The following is a 13861-nucleotide window of genomic DNA, read 5'->3' as shown; positions in this document are numbered from 1 at the left end:
GCGCGCGCGCGCGCTTCTCTGAGGCCCGGTAGGCGCGGACGCTCAACTACTGGGCATTCATGCCCCGCTCTAGCGTCCGCCGCCTCGGCCTTGCGCCGCCTCCCTCGCGGGTTGCGGTCCTCGCCCAGCCCCCGCCCGCCTGGCCTCTCCCGGCGTGAGCCGGTTCCGCCGCAGTATAATCGCCGACGCCCCAGTTGACCTGCCCCGCAGCCTCCAGTTTCCTTTGAGGCACCAGGCGGCCCTAAGCGCACCGGGACAAGGAATAAAAAAAAAAAGTGCGCCCGGCCCACGGGGACAATCTTTGGCTTCGGTTTACAAACCCCCGCTCTGGAGGGAAAAGAAAAAAAACACCCTCTGCCCGCCGCCACCTTTCACCTCGCCCCCCTTCCCGGTCCCCTCCCACCCTTCCCGCCGCGGCCGAGGCTGCCGCCCCGGTGCGCCCCGGCGAGGCATTTTCGCACCACGCCAGTGCGTGGAGAGGCAGAGAGATGGGGGCGAGATAACCGCGCGGAGGGATCCGCGCGGGGGCGAGCTATTGAGTCAGTCGAAACGCTTCACCTCGCCGAGAGATGCCTCCGCCGGCCTTAAAGGGGGCCCATAAAGCCGCACTGCCAAGGGCTCGCGGTGCGCCCGAGGCCATGGGAATGCGGGCCGCTGCCGGCGGGAAGGGGGCGCGGCAGAACCTTAGACTTGGGGAGGCAAAGACGCCACTCCCAGGAGGCTGCAGATAAATCTCTCCTTCCCAGACCCCCTAGAGCAGCCTCGCAGAGGTCAGCCGTGGTTTTTGGACGCGGGCGCTCAGGGAACGTGGGTCAGCGGTGTAGTTGTGCCGTGCATTTGAGCTTGGGCCTTTCTAAGTGGTTAGATTAAAAGCTGCAAGCGTGGCCCCAGATCCTGGCGTTATCAATGCCAATCAAAGCGCTACTTTTCCAGCCGAGCAGGCCTTGTGGAAATGAGATGTACATTTACCCTTGACGCACTGCACGCCTGGCTGGGGCTCCCAGGTTAATTGATATTTAATGGAAACCATGCCCATGAATATAGTTTCCATCATTTCAACCCTGATAGACGTCAGCGCCAGGCGCTGGAGGTGGGTGCGGGCAGGCCTAAGAATGTGGAGCAAGCATTAGCATTGCTGAGGGAGTAAATAGAAAAGCGGAGAGAAATGTTCCAAAGCGGGAAGGAGAACTCCCACGGGGGTAGGTGGCATTTCCTCGGGCAGGGCGCGCGGCTCCTGTGTCTCAGCCCCCTGCGGAGCGCACTAGAGCAGGCTGCACACACACTCCCCCGCTCCACTCCCACTCCGGAGCCCTCCGGTCACCGTTCGGATTGCACCGGTTCCAGGCGGCAACAGGCGGTGCACATCTTCTAGCAGTTCTAGTTTATCTGCGAAGCGGACGCCGGGCTCAGCTTAATTACTAATTTTTTCGGTTAAAGAAGAGCGAGCAGGTTCGGCCTAGTTTGTGAGCCGCAAGGAAGGGAAACACCCGAGCCATGTGGGCAAATCGGGTGTGAATCCACAAAATATTTTTGATTCTAGAAGCTCTCCGAAGCCGCTTGCCTTTGCCTGTCGACCGTCCACCTACCCTCGCACGCCTATTTTCTTTTTCTCTCTTCCCCTGTTTTCCCACGTTCACTTGGCCTTTTTCGCGGGCTCTTTGTTTAAACAAGTCCTTTCTTCTGCGAGTTAATCCAGTGTTGTGAGCGTACCACACCTACTGGCCTTGAGAATCGACCTCGGAGACCCGCCCTGTGCCCACCGAGGACAGTCCCGCTAACGTTAAAATAAACCACGCCAACTTTCCACGCAAAATGTCTGAAAATCTCAAACGGCCCCAAAGGTGCAGCAGACAAGTGATGGCAACTACTCCTCATTCCTGGTGGATTGGCCCAGCCTGTGGGCGCGATCCTGAGCTCGGTCCAAATGGACTGAAGATTATTATTTTGCAAGTAGAGAATATAAGGTCGAGATGGGAAGGCATAGCAAGATAGAAATTTCCAAGACTATTTTAGTTATTTCTATTGGGAATGGCTGAGAAGTGGTTAAGATAAATGGATTGCTAATGGATGTGTAGAAGATAAAGGCAAACTTTATATAATTTTTAAATCAGTAGAAGTGTAGGAGATTTTGTTGAGGAGGAGGTGGTGGAGGTAGGTTTCCCCCACCCCCTGCGGGTTATCGCCAAGTAAAACTTCCTTTAAATTCCAAGGCGAACTAAGCAATTCTGACAGTTAACGACTTTGGACTTCAATCTTGCAAATACCCGATTAAAAAGATTATTTTCAATAAAGACTTGGAGCTAACTTTGTAATTGTACTTTTTATTCCACTGTTTGGTGTGAGGGCGTGTGTATTTAAACAGCCTTCCATAAGTGAGTTTTGGAGTGGAATGGGGAAAAACAGGAGAACGTGCCCATAATTTAGTAATTTACAACGTGCCTTCTAGAACTGTGTGATACCTGTGGGTGGGGTGGTGAACGCGAATACTGCAAACTTCATTTCTACACGTTTGGGCCTAATTTAGGAAATATTACAAAGCAACATTTCCTCTTGGGAAAAAGCACTTAGTTTATTTTTGTTGTTCAACCATTCTGGTATACTCTGAATAGAAAAAGAGCTCATCAACTTCGTATATAAAGATCCATGCTTTTACACTTTACCGTTTTGATAGAATGCATTAATTTACCATAAGGTTTTGTAGTTATGGGACGATGTGCAAATTTTCTGAAATTCTGACTGAGCCAAAATTTGTATCTCAGAATTATAGCTGAAGAGTTTAATAGTGCACATTGTTTATTTTTGGGTTAAAATTATCCTTATTTGAGGTTAAAAATAAGATTGTAAATATTTTTAATCAAAGCTTTCCTACTCGGCAATCCGTTTTACGAGATCAGAAAGTGGAGCAACAGCGCTCTCTAGTGGCCAAATGCCACCTCAAGCCGACCGAATTTAACTTCCCTTCCATTCATCTTAAACCACCTCCAATCTTAAACCACTTTGGTTTGACTGGGGCTTGGACCGCTGACACCAATAATGTCTCATCCCTTTGACTGTCAACAAGTCAAGTGTAGCAAACAGGAGCTCCTGAATGCCGAAGATGTTCTCATTTGTGTTCCCAGAAGCTTACAGTAGTGACTTTTTCAAAAGCTTTCAACCTTTTTGCCAGACGCAGTAGGTTCCCATTCTGTAATCACCCAGCTGTCTTCTAAAGCAAATGATAGGTCTGACCAGACAAAAACCGCAACTTGCAAAATATCCGCTGCGAGAGACTTTCTTTCAGAGCCACCAGGCATTTCCAAAACTAGGAAATTATAAAATTCAAAGTTGACTGATCTTTCCCTTTAACAGTGTGAGCTGTATTTGGGCATTAAATTATGAATATTTGCTATTTGATCTTTAATTTTAATGCTCAGGACCCATTTAACTGGGCGATGTTGGGGTGATCTAAGCCAAATTAAAAGCTTTTTGCTTGATCTTAAGTAGCCGGCTAGATAGTTCCAGCTGGAGTTGTGTTCAATTGAATTTCTATGCACAATAAATGGAACTTTTTATTTACATCAAAAGTCACAGAATAAGATGGATTGATGAAATATTCCACTTGAATTCTAAAAAGCAAAGGCTTTGATTGTCTTAAGTGTTTTCTGTGAGGTTAATATTTTTCTGATTTCCAAAAATGTCCTTCGTTTAGGACATAATTACTTTATTTCCTATAAGCGAAATAGATATAATTTCGAACAACATTTGTGGTGTGAATGAAGAGCCAGTAATTTTTGTGAAAGGGTGTCTGGGTAACTTTGTTTTTCCCCGCTGACCACGCTGTTGGGAGACCCTCTACCAACTAAACCACCCAAATTACTAATATCATTCCCCCCGCCACCACCACCCCCCAAAAAACCAACCAGTTTGATTATTTTCTTTTTAAAGAAACCGTATAGACCACAGCGATCGCCAGGATATTATAAAGAACCACCCACCAAGAACTTCTTCTAATAGCCGGCTCATTTTTAAAATCAGAAGTACATCACCTCCTTTTCCCCACACCCCTCATTTTTATTCCCTAGTTGCTCACACCTCACCTGGCGGCTCTCAAGCCCCTGTATTCTTGGTCCAATGCAGTCTTGTTTATATTTTATTGTCCAGATTTTAAGACCCAATTTTGTCTGCATTTTTCTTTCCTCCCACAAACACGAACATCAAAATGAGTTGGTTTCAAAGCAAACCACCGGGCCTGTCGTAAACTCATTACCTCCAGACGTCTCGCCGGTTCGATGGCTTTATGACACCTTGGCTCTTCCTGTTTTCAAAGTGTTCTAGGTATCGAGCTGGCCGCAGGGGCGGGGGCACACAGCACCTTCTACCGGATCTGGGCCTTGGCTTTCCCTCCCAGCTCTTTCTGCTTTTTCTTTGACACCCCCCCCTTCTTCCATCAGGATCCCCAAGATCTCCACACTGCCCCCACCTTCCGCCCAGCCCACAATGCCCGTCGCCGCTGCCTCTGGGGCCTGCAAAGGCTGCTGTGGGCCGGGACCCTCGCTCACAATGACCTTCATTTTAGCCTCTGATGGCTGAGCTGGGGGCTAATACACACACACACACAGAAGCTGGGGGGGTGTGTGTGTGCTTTGGAGGGATGACTGAGAAGGAGAGCCTTGACCATTTTGATCTGCTAAGGTCAATTTGGGGCTCCCGTGGCGAGAGACGGAAGCTCACAGCCTGACTGGTTCGGCCTTCCCTGAGCAATCCAGCCCTGCCGAGCTGGGGACTTGCTCCAGATTGCAGAGTTGGCCTTTCCCTTATTTGGAAAGAGGGGTCGGCAGTTGGGGCTCCAAGGGCTGGGGGAGCCTGGGATGCCAAATCTCCTGGGTAAGGGTGCCAGGCTTCTGGGGCCCACCAGCTCCACTGAGTTTTGCTGTGAAGCTGACACTAGGCCCGGGGCACAGAGTTCATGAAGGCCCTGGAACCAGGCTAGGAGAGGGGACCAAAACCCACACCCTCACCCACAGTGGCTGCACTCTAGGCCGGGGCTACCCACACAAAGGGAAATTTCAAGGCACTTGAGAAACCTCTCAGGTGGAAGGGCCCAGGGTTTTTAGCCATGCCTCCCTCCCAGGGATGGAGAAGACTCAAGAAGATATTTTGCACAGAGAGAAAGCAGGCACACAGCATCCAGGGTCAGCGTCTGGTTCCATCTGATCGGGTCAGCATTTATTGGTAGGAAGCAGTCACATTTACAACTGGTCCTCAGTCAGGAACCGTGAGGGCAGCCACCCACAGCCGCCCACGCTAGCCGGGCCCTCCTGGGGAGAAAGAGGGGCTCCTCCAGTGCGCTGAGAACAAACCCCCCAACACCCGAGACCCTCGCTCCTGTCTCGGGCTCACCCAAGGTTTTGGCCGAGGGCCCGCGGGCTCCCTGAGGAAAAGGGGCTTTCATAAAGGGCTGGATGGGTAAACTGGCTGGGCCTCAGCCTGCGCAAGCAGCTGGGCATCCGCACTGATGTTGCTCTGCCTTCATTCTCAACATTGGGGCATGCTTGGCCCCTGCTGGGGCAGAGCCCGGACTAAACTACAGCACTTTTCAGAAACATGGGGGACAATTTACACAGGAGAGCACTCCCCAAGCCAGCGTGCACTCACAAAAGATAGCATTTCTTAAGGAACCAACCGGGGCAGGAAAGGGAGCAAACGGGATAAGGCGAAACCCCAAAGCCACTTGTTTTCTCCAACACATAAAGCGAGCAAATAAAGAGTCCCCCAAATACCTCACAGAGACCAAACACACAGTCACTTCTACCTAAAAAGAAAGAAAAAAAAAAGTCCAAGTCGCTGGACAGCTTCTGGAAATCAAGCACCCACGAAGAAAAATTCCCTCTGCTTTTGCAAAGCAGAGCGGTCCCACCGGCGATGCCGGGTCAGTCTCCTTTGGGGCATTTTTCTTTGCTCATCTTTTTCATTTTCATCCTACGATTCTGGAACCAGATTTTGACCTGTCTCTCTGTGAGGTTCAGAATCCTGGCCACCTCGTAGCGCCGATCCCGGGTGAGGTACATGTTGAAGAGGAATTCCTTCTCCAGCTCAAGCGTCTGGTATTTGGTGTAAGGACAGCGCTTTTTCCGGGTGGAGCGAGCGTGGATCCAGTTCGCTGCCGGGTTGTCTACGAAGAGGGGGGTTTGGAGAAGGGGAGCAAGGGGCGGAGGGGAGGCAGGGAGAGACGACAGGGTGGGGGAGAGAGGTCGTTAAATTAATTTCACCAAGGATGGTCGCTTTTCACAACTTGGGGAGGGGGGATTATCATAAAAAGTCTTAAATGTAGGCGCTCTGTTTACCGTACAAACCGCGCGCCCAGGGTAGGTGGTTATGGGAAGCTTTTTTATGGATGCGTGTTCCTCGCCTAGGCAAGGGTAGGCGTCTAGACGTTTTTATAGGTTAGTAAAACTATCAGTTTTGCACATTCGAGCCTTACAGGTTTCAGCAATAAATCAGGGGGCAATTTCTTTTGCACTTACTTGGGTCAAGTTGCTGCTGCGGCGGCTGCGGATGCTGCTTCTCCTCCTCCTTCAGCGGGCAGCCGGGGCTCGAGTGGTCGCTGCAAGCCGAGGGCTCCGACGAGCTGCCCGCCCCGGGCCCGGTTCCCGCCGCGGCCGCTGCCGCCTTGTCCCGCAGGAAGGAGCTGCACGAGAACTCGGGGCCGCCGCTCCCCTGGGACTCCCGGGCAGCGGAACATTCAGTCCGTTTGGAGGAGGAGGACGAGGAAGTGGAGGAGGTGGCGGCGGCAGGGGCCGGGGCCGCTCCGGTTTCAGGCTTAATCCCGTAGTGGCGCCCGTTGGCTGGGCCGCCGGGGCTGGGACCAGGACCCGGGCCCGGGCCGCCACCTCCGCCGCCTGCGCCGCCGGCGAAGCCGGACAGCGGCTCCATCCAGGAGCGCACGTAGCGGCCGGACTCCGAGGCCGCGGCTGCCAGGGGCGGCGGGGGCACGTACGGATGGTAGAGACCGCTCATCGCCGCCGCCGCCGGGGGCTGGGTGGGCACCGCAGACCACGAGGCGGAGAACACGGCCGATTTAGGGGCAAAACTACACGAGGCGAACTCAGCGGCGGCGGCGGCCGGGCTGTCGGCCACACCTGCGGGCCGGCCCTGCGCGCCTGGCCCCGGCGGCCCGAAGCGTGCCGCAAACACCTCGTCGCCCTCATGGCCTATGAGCGAGTCCACGTAGTAGTTGCTGAGGGTGCCACTGGAGGACATTTTGAGGCCCCGCGCGCTCCCACCCAAGGTTACACTGCCCGCCGCCGCGCCGCTCCCCGCCGGCGCCGGAGCCGCCGACTAGTTCGCAGGCTGCAGCCTCCACCATTGGTCGCGTGGCCCACGTGATCATATTTACCAATACCCGGAGTAAATCAGTCCGCTAAACCGAGGGCTGCTGTGATTTAAGGAAAAAAAAAATCTTCATCAACATAAGCTGCGCAATTAGGGCCCGCGGGCCCCGGCCGGTGCGCCCGGCTTGGCCCGGCTCGGCCTGGCTGGTGAAGGCTGGTGCAACAGGCCCAGCTCGGCTGGAGGAGGCGCTGGGGACTATTTGTTCGCCTCCTCATGCTGTTTCGGTCCGACGGTCAGGACCCCGGTGCTGGGGTCTCTGAGCCACGGGCCCCACGCCCTGGATGCAACGAGCTCACGGCCAGAACACCCGGCAGCCAGGGGCGCGCAGGGCCGGTGCGGCACGACGCCGGCCGCTCTTCAGGGGAGGCCCCCTGGCGCCCGAGGGGAGTTCTTTTCCCCTCATCTCTCTTCTTACCCAAATCCACCCCCTCCCTACACATACCCACACGCACGCTCTCTCTCACAGCTTGTCGTGTTGTTTAAAACAGGTGGAGGACCTCTGTAATGATATTATGCCTTTCAATAAAAATTTTATGAGGTGTATTTGATTATAGATTAATGTGTCCCTAATAAAATGGACGGATGGAGAAGCTCGGAGGGCCCCCTCCCCCTGCCACAGTCACACACGCGGTCGTAGCCACACACACCCCCGACGTGAGGCTGAGCACACGCCGCGGCCTGAGGGGTGAGCTGGGGCGGCCTGGCCCGCGGGCCGGGTGGGACCGGGCACAGGGGTGGTGGCCACAGCCGGGGCTTCTGTCTGCCCTCGGAAGGGCCCGCGGATGGCCGAGTCTGGTGCGGCGAGGGCAGCGGCGACCAGGATGCACATTGTCTCCTCCGGGGTGGCTGGGAAGATCCTGGAAGAGAACACGCCACAGGCAGAGCCCAAATGCCAGCGCACAGCCCGCGCTCGACCCCTCCTCAGTGGAGTCAGAGGGAATCGCGTCTCTCCTGGCAGGGCCGCTGGAGCGGTTCGCAGTTAGAGGCCTCCGAGTGTATTCCGGAGAAGTCTGAAAATTCCGGGCAAATGGCCTGGACCTTCAGCCACTCCCTTCCGATTTTTCTTTTCTTTTCTTTCTTTCCTCTACCCCCCACCCTTTCACCCCCCCCGCCCCCCCCCGCCCCCGCCTGCAGAGGTAAGGCTGGGCAGCCTTGAATCTGAGGAAAATGCCCATTGTCACTCTCAAATCCATGGTACAAAGCCTAGGAAGCCCGTTTGCGAGCGGAGACAAAAGCGACCCCGGCGCCGGCGCCGGAGGGCATCTTTCTGGCTCTACAAGTTGCCTAGAGCACCCTCGGAGGCTCCTGGCCCACCTCGAGCCCCGGAAAGGGAAGGAGGAAATGACTACTTATTGCCTTTGCCCATGGCTTTCTGATTTTGGTCCAGAGGGGCTGTTCAAGCCTGTATCGCACGGGTTTTCTCCGTACTAACAAGTAATGGGCTCTTCACACCCTGAGAAAACAGCAAGTTAAAATTACTCCCAGTTTCCTGCTCAACCAAAGTAGGTCTGGGGCAAATGAATTCCCAAGTGCTCCCAACCTGGCATTGATTCCTACCCCTCTCCCTTCCATCCTCAAGAAATGTCCCCTAAAGGGTTCCGTCTTGGAATTCGAAGGTTCTTGGTGTTCAGAAGGAAATTTAAAACTGAATAAATGTTGAGTGTTTCAAGATTACCTAGGTGGGGTTCCTAGGCTCAGAACACCTAAATGGATTGGTTTTAGGAAGGAAAAAAAAAAGCAGGGGAAAGGGGGACCAAAAAGGACATATTTTATGAAACTGCTAGAAACTGACAGAGGCCCAGTGAAACAGCAACAGGACCTGGGGTAACGAATTCTGTTAGCTCTTCTCCTCAAGGCCTTTTTCCCAGGCAGGACTGGATTCTGCGGAAGCCCCTGAAAGTGGGCCTGAATTTCCCAAGCCATGGGGGTCACTAAACATTGGACTTCATGGGAAGTCATGTGCATTTGCAAATTCTCTTTCAGTCACCCTTCGTAGGTTTCCTTGCCTCCAGGTACAGTGGCTCCAACTAGTATTTGGTAATTAAACAAGGAGAGGATTGGCTGGGGAGAATCTTTTCTTTCCTTTCTTTTAAAAAAAAATGCCACGCGGGTCTCTAAAAGGTAATGATGGAGCATAAAATCCTTCCACAAGGAAACCAAGGCAAAGTGAGATGGGGAAACCCACTCATCTTACTGGGGCCTGACTGCCTTGCTCTAGGATGGGCGTGGAAACAAGTTTAAGGGGGGGGGGGGGGACAGAATTGGATCCAATGTAATATTAAGCTGCTGCTTGTCTTTGTGCCCGTAACGGAGAGCTGGCGACTTTCAAGTGGGCAAGACTGATTTCAAACTGGCCCCTGACATTGGCATACCAGCTGGAGATTGCAAGATCCCAGGATCAAAACCAAAGAGATACATACAACATGGGGAACTGTGTGGAAAAAAACGGACTGGAGGCAAAGGTTTACTTTCCAGTCTCCAGCTAGGGAGAAGCTTATACCCACCAAAAGCACAAATATGTGACTGTCTTTGGGGGAGTGTAGGAGAGGACAGAGGGCTCCTTTTCCCCCCAACTATCACTTCTCTCACCCCTCAGGCAATGCCAAATTCCAGCATCCCAAGGCCTCCTCCAGCTTCTCTTTCCTCTCCCTGCTCTCTACCATTCTCCCCAAACTGCCCCAAACAGGCAGTTAACCAGGAAGATAATCCTTCCAAAGGCTTTCATTTCCACCCTAACATATATATATATTTGCATTTCAGAAAGCAGAGGGAGCGAACTGGTTTCCAGAGTTTATTGCATTATACATGCGACCAGAACATGCACAGAAAGGACAGTTTGCTGTTGTACTTCTACCAAACCACAGATGCACCACAAGGGAAAGGCTACAAGGCATAATTCGTCAGTATTCCATCTCACCAAAGACAATTGCTAAGTTCATTTGATAAAAGATACATTGTAATGTGCTTTTTTGTCCCCCTCCCCCCTAAGCTTGTGGGTTTTCTTAATCTTTTTAAATATATATATATGTAATTTTAAAAGTACTGGATGTATTCAAAGCGCCATGAGCTCATAGACTAGCCACACACACACAGACCTTTTGTGTTTGGGAAAACATGAAAAAGTCACATTGCAGGATGGGTGGATGGATGGATAGATGGTCTACAGTTCCAATAAGTTAAGACCAAAATGAAAATGCGCAGTAATAGTTACCCTGCATTACGATGAAAAAATAATAAATTACACGTGCTAGTTTTTTTAATATATATATATATATATATACTTATAGGGATTACAGATCACTTGCAGCACGAACAGAATGACCCCAAAGTCACATTCTAGCAGGAAAACAAAACAAAAAATGACAAAGAGCAATTAAGGTTTTTTCCGCCTTCCCAGTCCTCCAGTACGTGGCCCCAGAACTCTGTGACCCCTCTCAGATCCCGGCCTCCCCTGGCCTCGAACCTAAGAGAAGGTGAGGTTGGCGGTCAGTTCTCGGATTCGGTTCTCTCGGCTCATCTTCTTGAGTTTCATTCGGCGGTTTTGAAACCAAATCTTGACCTGCCTGTCGGTGAGGTTAACGCTCTTACTGATCTCTAGGCGGCGCTCGCGGGTGAGGTACATATTGAACAAGAACTCTTTTTCTAATTCCAGCGTTTGGTGCTTAGTGTAAGGGCACCTCTTCTTTCTGCCACTCTTTGCAGTAAGCCAATTGCTGGTTGGAGTATCAGACTTGATTTCCTCTAACAAAATTAAAGGGAGAAGAAGAAAATAAAATAAAGATTTTTTCTTTCAGTCTGTTCAAATGTACCCTTGGCCATGACCCCGCTGGCAGCCAGGCTGCTTTAGTAAATGCTGTGGTATGAAACATTATGTACAGTAGGTGGGCCCTGGAAGGGACTTTTATTTGATGCCAGATGAGAACGAAATGACTAAAATGATGTCTGTTATCTCTCTCTCTCTCTCTCTCTCTCTCTCTCTCTCTCTCTCTCTCTCTCTCTCTCTCTCTCTCTCTCACTCTCTCTCTCTCTCTCTTTCTCTCTCTCTCTCAACTTTCTGATTTGCAGAAAGCATTAGTACAATAGTAAACTTTCCAGGATCCCACCAGCAACACTAACTGATCAAATCATGAGAGGGCCAGAGTGGAAGAAGCCACATCCTGGAGAAACCTGCCAACCTCACTGCAGCCTCAGGCCCCCAGTTTGCAGCTTCTTCCCCACTTCTCCTCGGCAGACAGGGTACCCACCAGCCAGGTTTATAGGTGCCCATTCTCCTTCAAAAGATAACTGGGGAAGCAAAGCTAGCACACCTTCTCTGCCCTGCCTGGGCATTGTCATATTCCTCCAAGATTTCCTTGAATTCTCATGCCTTCTTTATCCCACACAAAAGCATTCTCCCAGAAAAGTAGCCCCAACTGTGGCCCGCCTCTGGTCACTGGGGGGAAAGACTCAGGGGCAGGGCTCCTTCTCAAAAAGGCTAAGCCCCCAGATCTTTGCCCCAGCCCAGCCCTAAGGCTAGCCTTGTGAGGTGGGCAATGCAGGTCCCATTCCCCCCTCCACCTTTTCCCCCTTTGCAGAGGAATTGTAAAACCTGCCGCACACGTTCCCCAGACAAAGCCAAGGTTACCCAGCCCCACAAAGGCAGAGAGCCCCGTTCTCCGGCCCAAGCAACGACCTGCTCCAGCCATCTCGCTCCCGTCGCCGCCCCACCACCCCGCGCTAAGCTCGCAGGACGCGGGGTGCACACATTTGAACACAAATATGGTGGCTTGGACCGCTGTAAAATCATCACTGGATGCAAGGCAAAGCTGGGACTGCAAATCTGAGCGGGAGAAAGGAGGCTCTGGGGCTGTGTTTACGAGCCGCAAGTCTCCTTTGCTCTCTTTTGTTGTGTTTCAGGTCCAGCTCAGGAAAAAAAGGATAAAACCCGGCAAGCCCTTCCTCTGCCTGGGCGCCATCTGCGTGGGGCCAGGACTGGCCGGGAGGGCCAGGGCAGCACAGGAGGGGAGAAGCGGGGACCATCTCGGGGCAGGGATCACCTCTCTAAAATCCGGGACGAGTAGCACCTGCCCAGTCCGGCGCCCGCCTCGGCTTCCCGCGGCTCGGCGCTGGGCACCCGGATGCTCCCTTTCCGCTTGGTTCCCGGGCTGCGCGCCCCGTGGGGGTGGCAACTCTGCTCATACCGACCTTTGCTTTCCTTCTCTTGCACTTCGGGGCTGGACACGGAGACCTCAGCCAGGCAGCTCCTCTCCTCCGGCAGGCCGCCCTTGGCCTCGGGGCTCTCCACCTGGGAGACTTTGGCGGGCTCCTGGCCGCTCGCGGGTTCGTTCATCTTCTTTTCCATCTGCAGCTGGGCGGCCGAGAGCTGCGGCTTGGCCGCGCCGCGAGGGTTGAGCTGGAGCATGACAGTGGAGCTGCCTTCGGGGCTGTTATTGTACTCTTGGGTTTTCCCGGTGGCGTACGTCTGACTCAGTCTAAAGTATCCAGGGACAGGAACCTCGGGATTCTCAACGGGACAGGACTCGGGGACCAGCCTCTGGTACGAAGGGACCTCAGCAGAAATGAGTTTGTTGCGCTTATCGGAATACATGCAGCAATTAGATTCTTCCTTAATGTTGGTGGTGAAGGAGCAAGTGGGGACTTGCTGTGTAACAGGTTGCTCTATTCGACAAGATCTGTTCGGGTCTGTCCAACTGTCTACTTGAGGTATATAAGGATGCACATTCATACCCATATTTTGGTGGTTCACTTCTCTTTTGGCCAGAGACGGGAGCAGTCCACAGGTTTGCATTCCATAGGTCCCCATGTCTGCGCTAGGTGGTGGCATGTACATGCTGGCGCTGCTCGAATAAAAACTGTCACTCCTGCAGGCACTGATCAAGGAATCTACTAAAAAAGTATTAGCAGCAGGAGAGCTGTTGGGAAAGGACATTTTGGGGAGGAATTTGAAGAAGAGAGATTGTGTCCTTTGTAGGCTGACATCTCTAGGAAAACATTCCCCGTGTAATTGTGGATGCCTCTGCCGACCACATGACAACCAAGCCAATGAGATTTGAAAATGGCCTTGAGCCGCAGCCTCCTCGCGGGTCACGTGCTCTCGAGCCCGGCCGGCCGGCGGCGTAAGCACGGACAACAGCGACATCTACTACGCGCCCGCGATAGTGCGCGCTGGAGACAGCCGGCCCAGCGCTCTTCGCCGCCGCCCGCCAGCCCACCCGCCTCCCCGGGGCTCTCTCGGCCCGCCTGCCCCACTCGCGTCCCCCGCCCCGGCCTCCCGGCCCAACCAGCAGAACGAAAGTTTCGGCCGCAGGGGCCTCCGGGAGGACGAGCGCCGGGAGGGATGTCGGAGGGCAGCGGCGCCAGCACACACAAGCATTTCCCGCACACACTCAGGCAGAGCGCGCCCGGGAGGGCCGGGCCCGGGGTGGGGGGTAGGGGCGCGGGCTGGTTTAATTTAGGCCCCGGCAGCCAAGGAAGGTGAGTCTGAGTCCCT

General features: G+C 53.2%; 2 protein-coding genes across 2 annotated transcripts; both read right to left on the bottom strand.

Moving 5' to 3' along the window:
- Positions 1 to 5183: 5183 nt before the first annotated feature.
- On the bottom strand, positions 5184 to 7266 carry HOXD9 (homeobox D9). The gene is made up of 2 exons (XM_077151965.1): positions 6504 to 7266; positions 5184 to 6151 (listed from the first exon to the last, which is right to left on the bottom strand). The coding sequence occupies exons 1-2, from the start codon at positions 7237 to 7239 to the stop codon at positions 5910 to 5912; spliced, it is 978 nt and encodes a 325-aa protein (XP_077008080.1). The 5' UTR covers positions 7240 to 7266; the 3' UTR covers positions 5184 to 5909.
- A 3399-nt stretch (positions 7267 to 10665) lies between these two features.
- Positions 10666 to 13413, bottom strand: HOXD10 (homeobox D10). The gene is made up of 2 exons (XM_077154241.1): positions 12556 to 13413; positions 10666 to 11112 (listed from the first exon to the last, which is right to left on the bottom strand). The coding sequence occupies exons 1-2, from the start codon at positions 13298 to 13300 to the stop codon at positions 10835 to 10837; spliced, it is 1023 nt and encodes a 340-aa protein (XP_077010356.1). The 5' UTR covers positions 13301 to 13413; the 3' UTR covers positions 10666 to 10834.
- Positions 13414 to 13861: the final 448 nt, after the last annotated feature.

This window comes from Tamandua tetradactyla, chromosome 3, assembly GCF_023851605.1.
Source record: "Tamandua tetradactyla isolate mTamTet1 chromosome 3, mTamTet1.pri, whole genome shotgun sequence".
Taxonomy (NCBI): domain Eukaryota; kingdom Metazoa; phylum Chordata; class Mammalia; order Pilosa; family Myrmecophagidae; genus Tamandua; species Tamandua tetradactyla.
Note: the sequence above shows the minus strand (reverse complement) of the source record. Positions and strands in the feature narration are given on the sequence as shown.

Bases quoted from the DNA above. Each gene is read 5' to 3' on its own strand.
- HOXD9 (XM_077151965.1), bottom strand. From the start codon at position 7,239: ATGTCCTCCAGTGGCACCCTCAGCAACTACTACGTGGACTCGCTCATA. The intron at 6,152-6,503 runs GTAAGTGCAAAA...CCCTCTTCGTAG, and splicing joins GCAGCAGCAACTTGACCCAA to ACAACCCGGCAGCGAACTGG.
- HOXD10 (XM_077154241.1), bottom strand. From the start codon at position 13,300: ATGTCCTTTCCCAACAGCTCTCCTGCTGCTAATACTTTTTTAGTAGAT. The intron at 11,113-12,555 runs GTCGGTATGAGC...TAATTTTGTTAG, and splicing joins GCAAGAGAAGGAAAGCAAAG to AGGAAATCAAGTCTGATACT.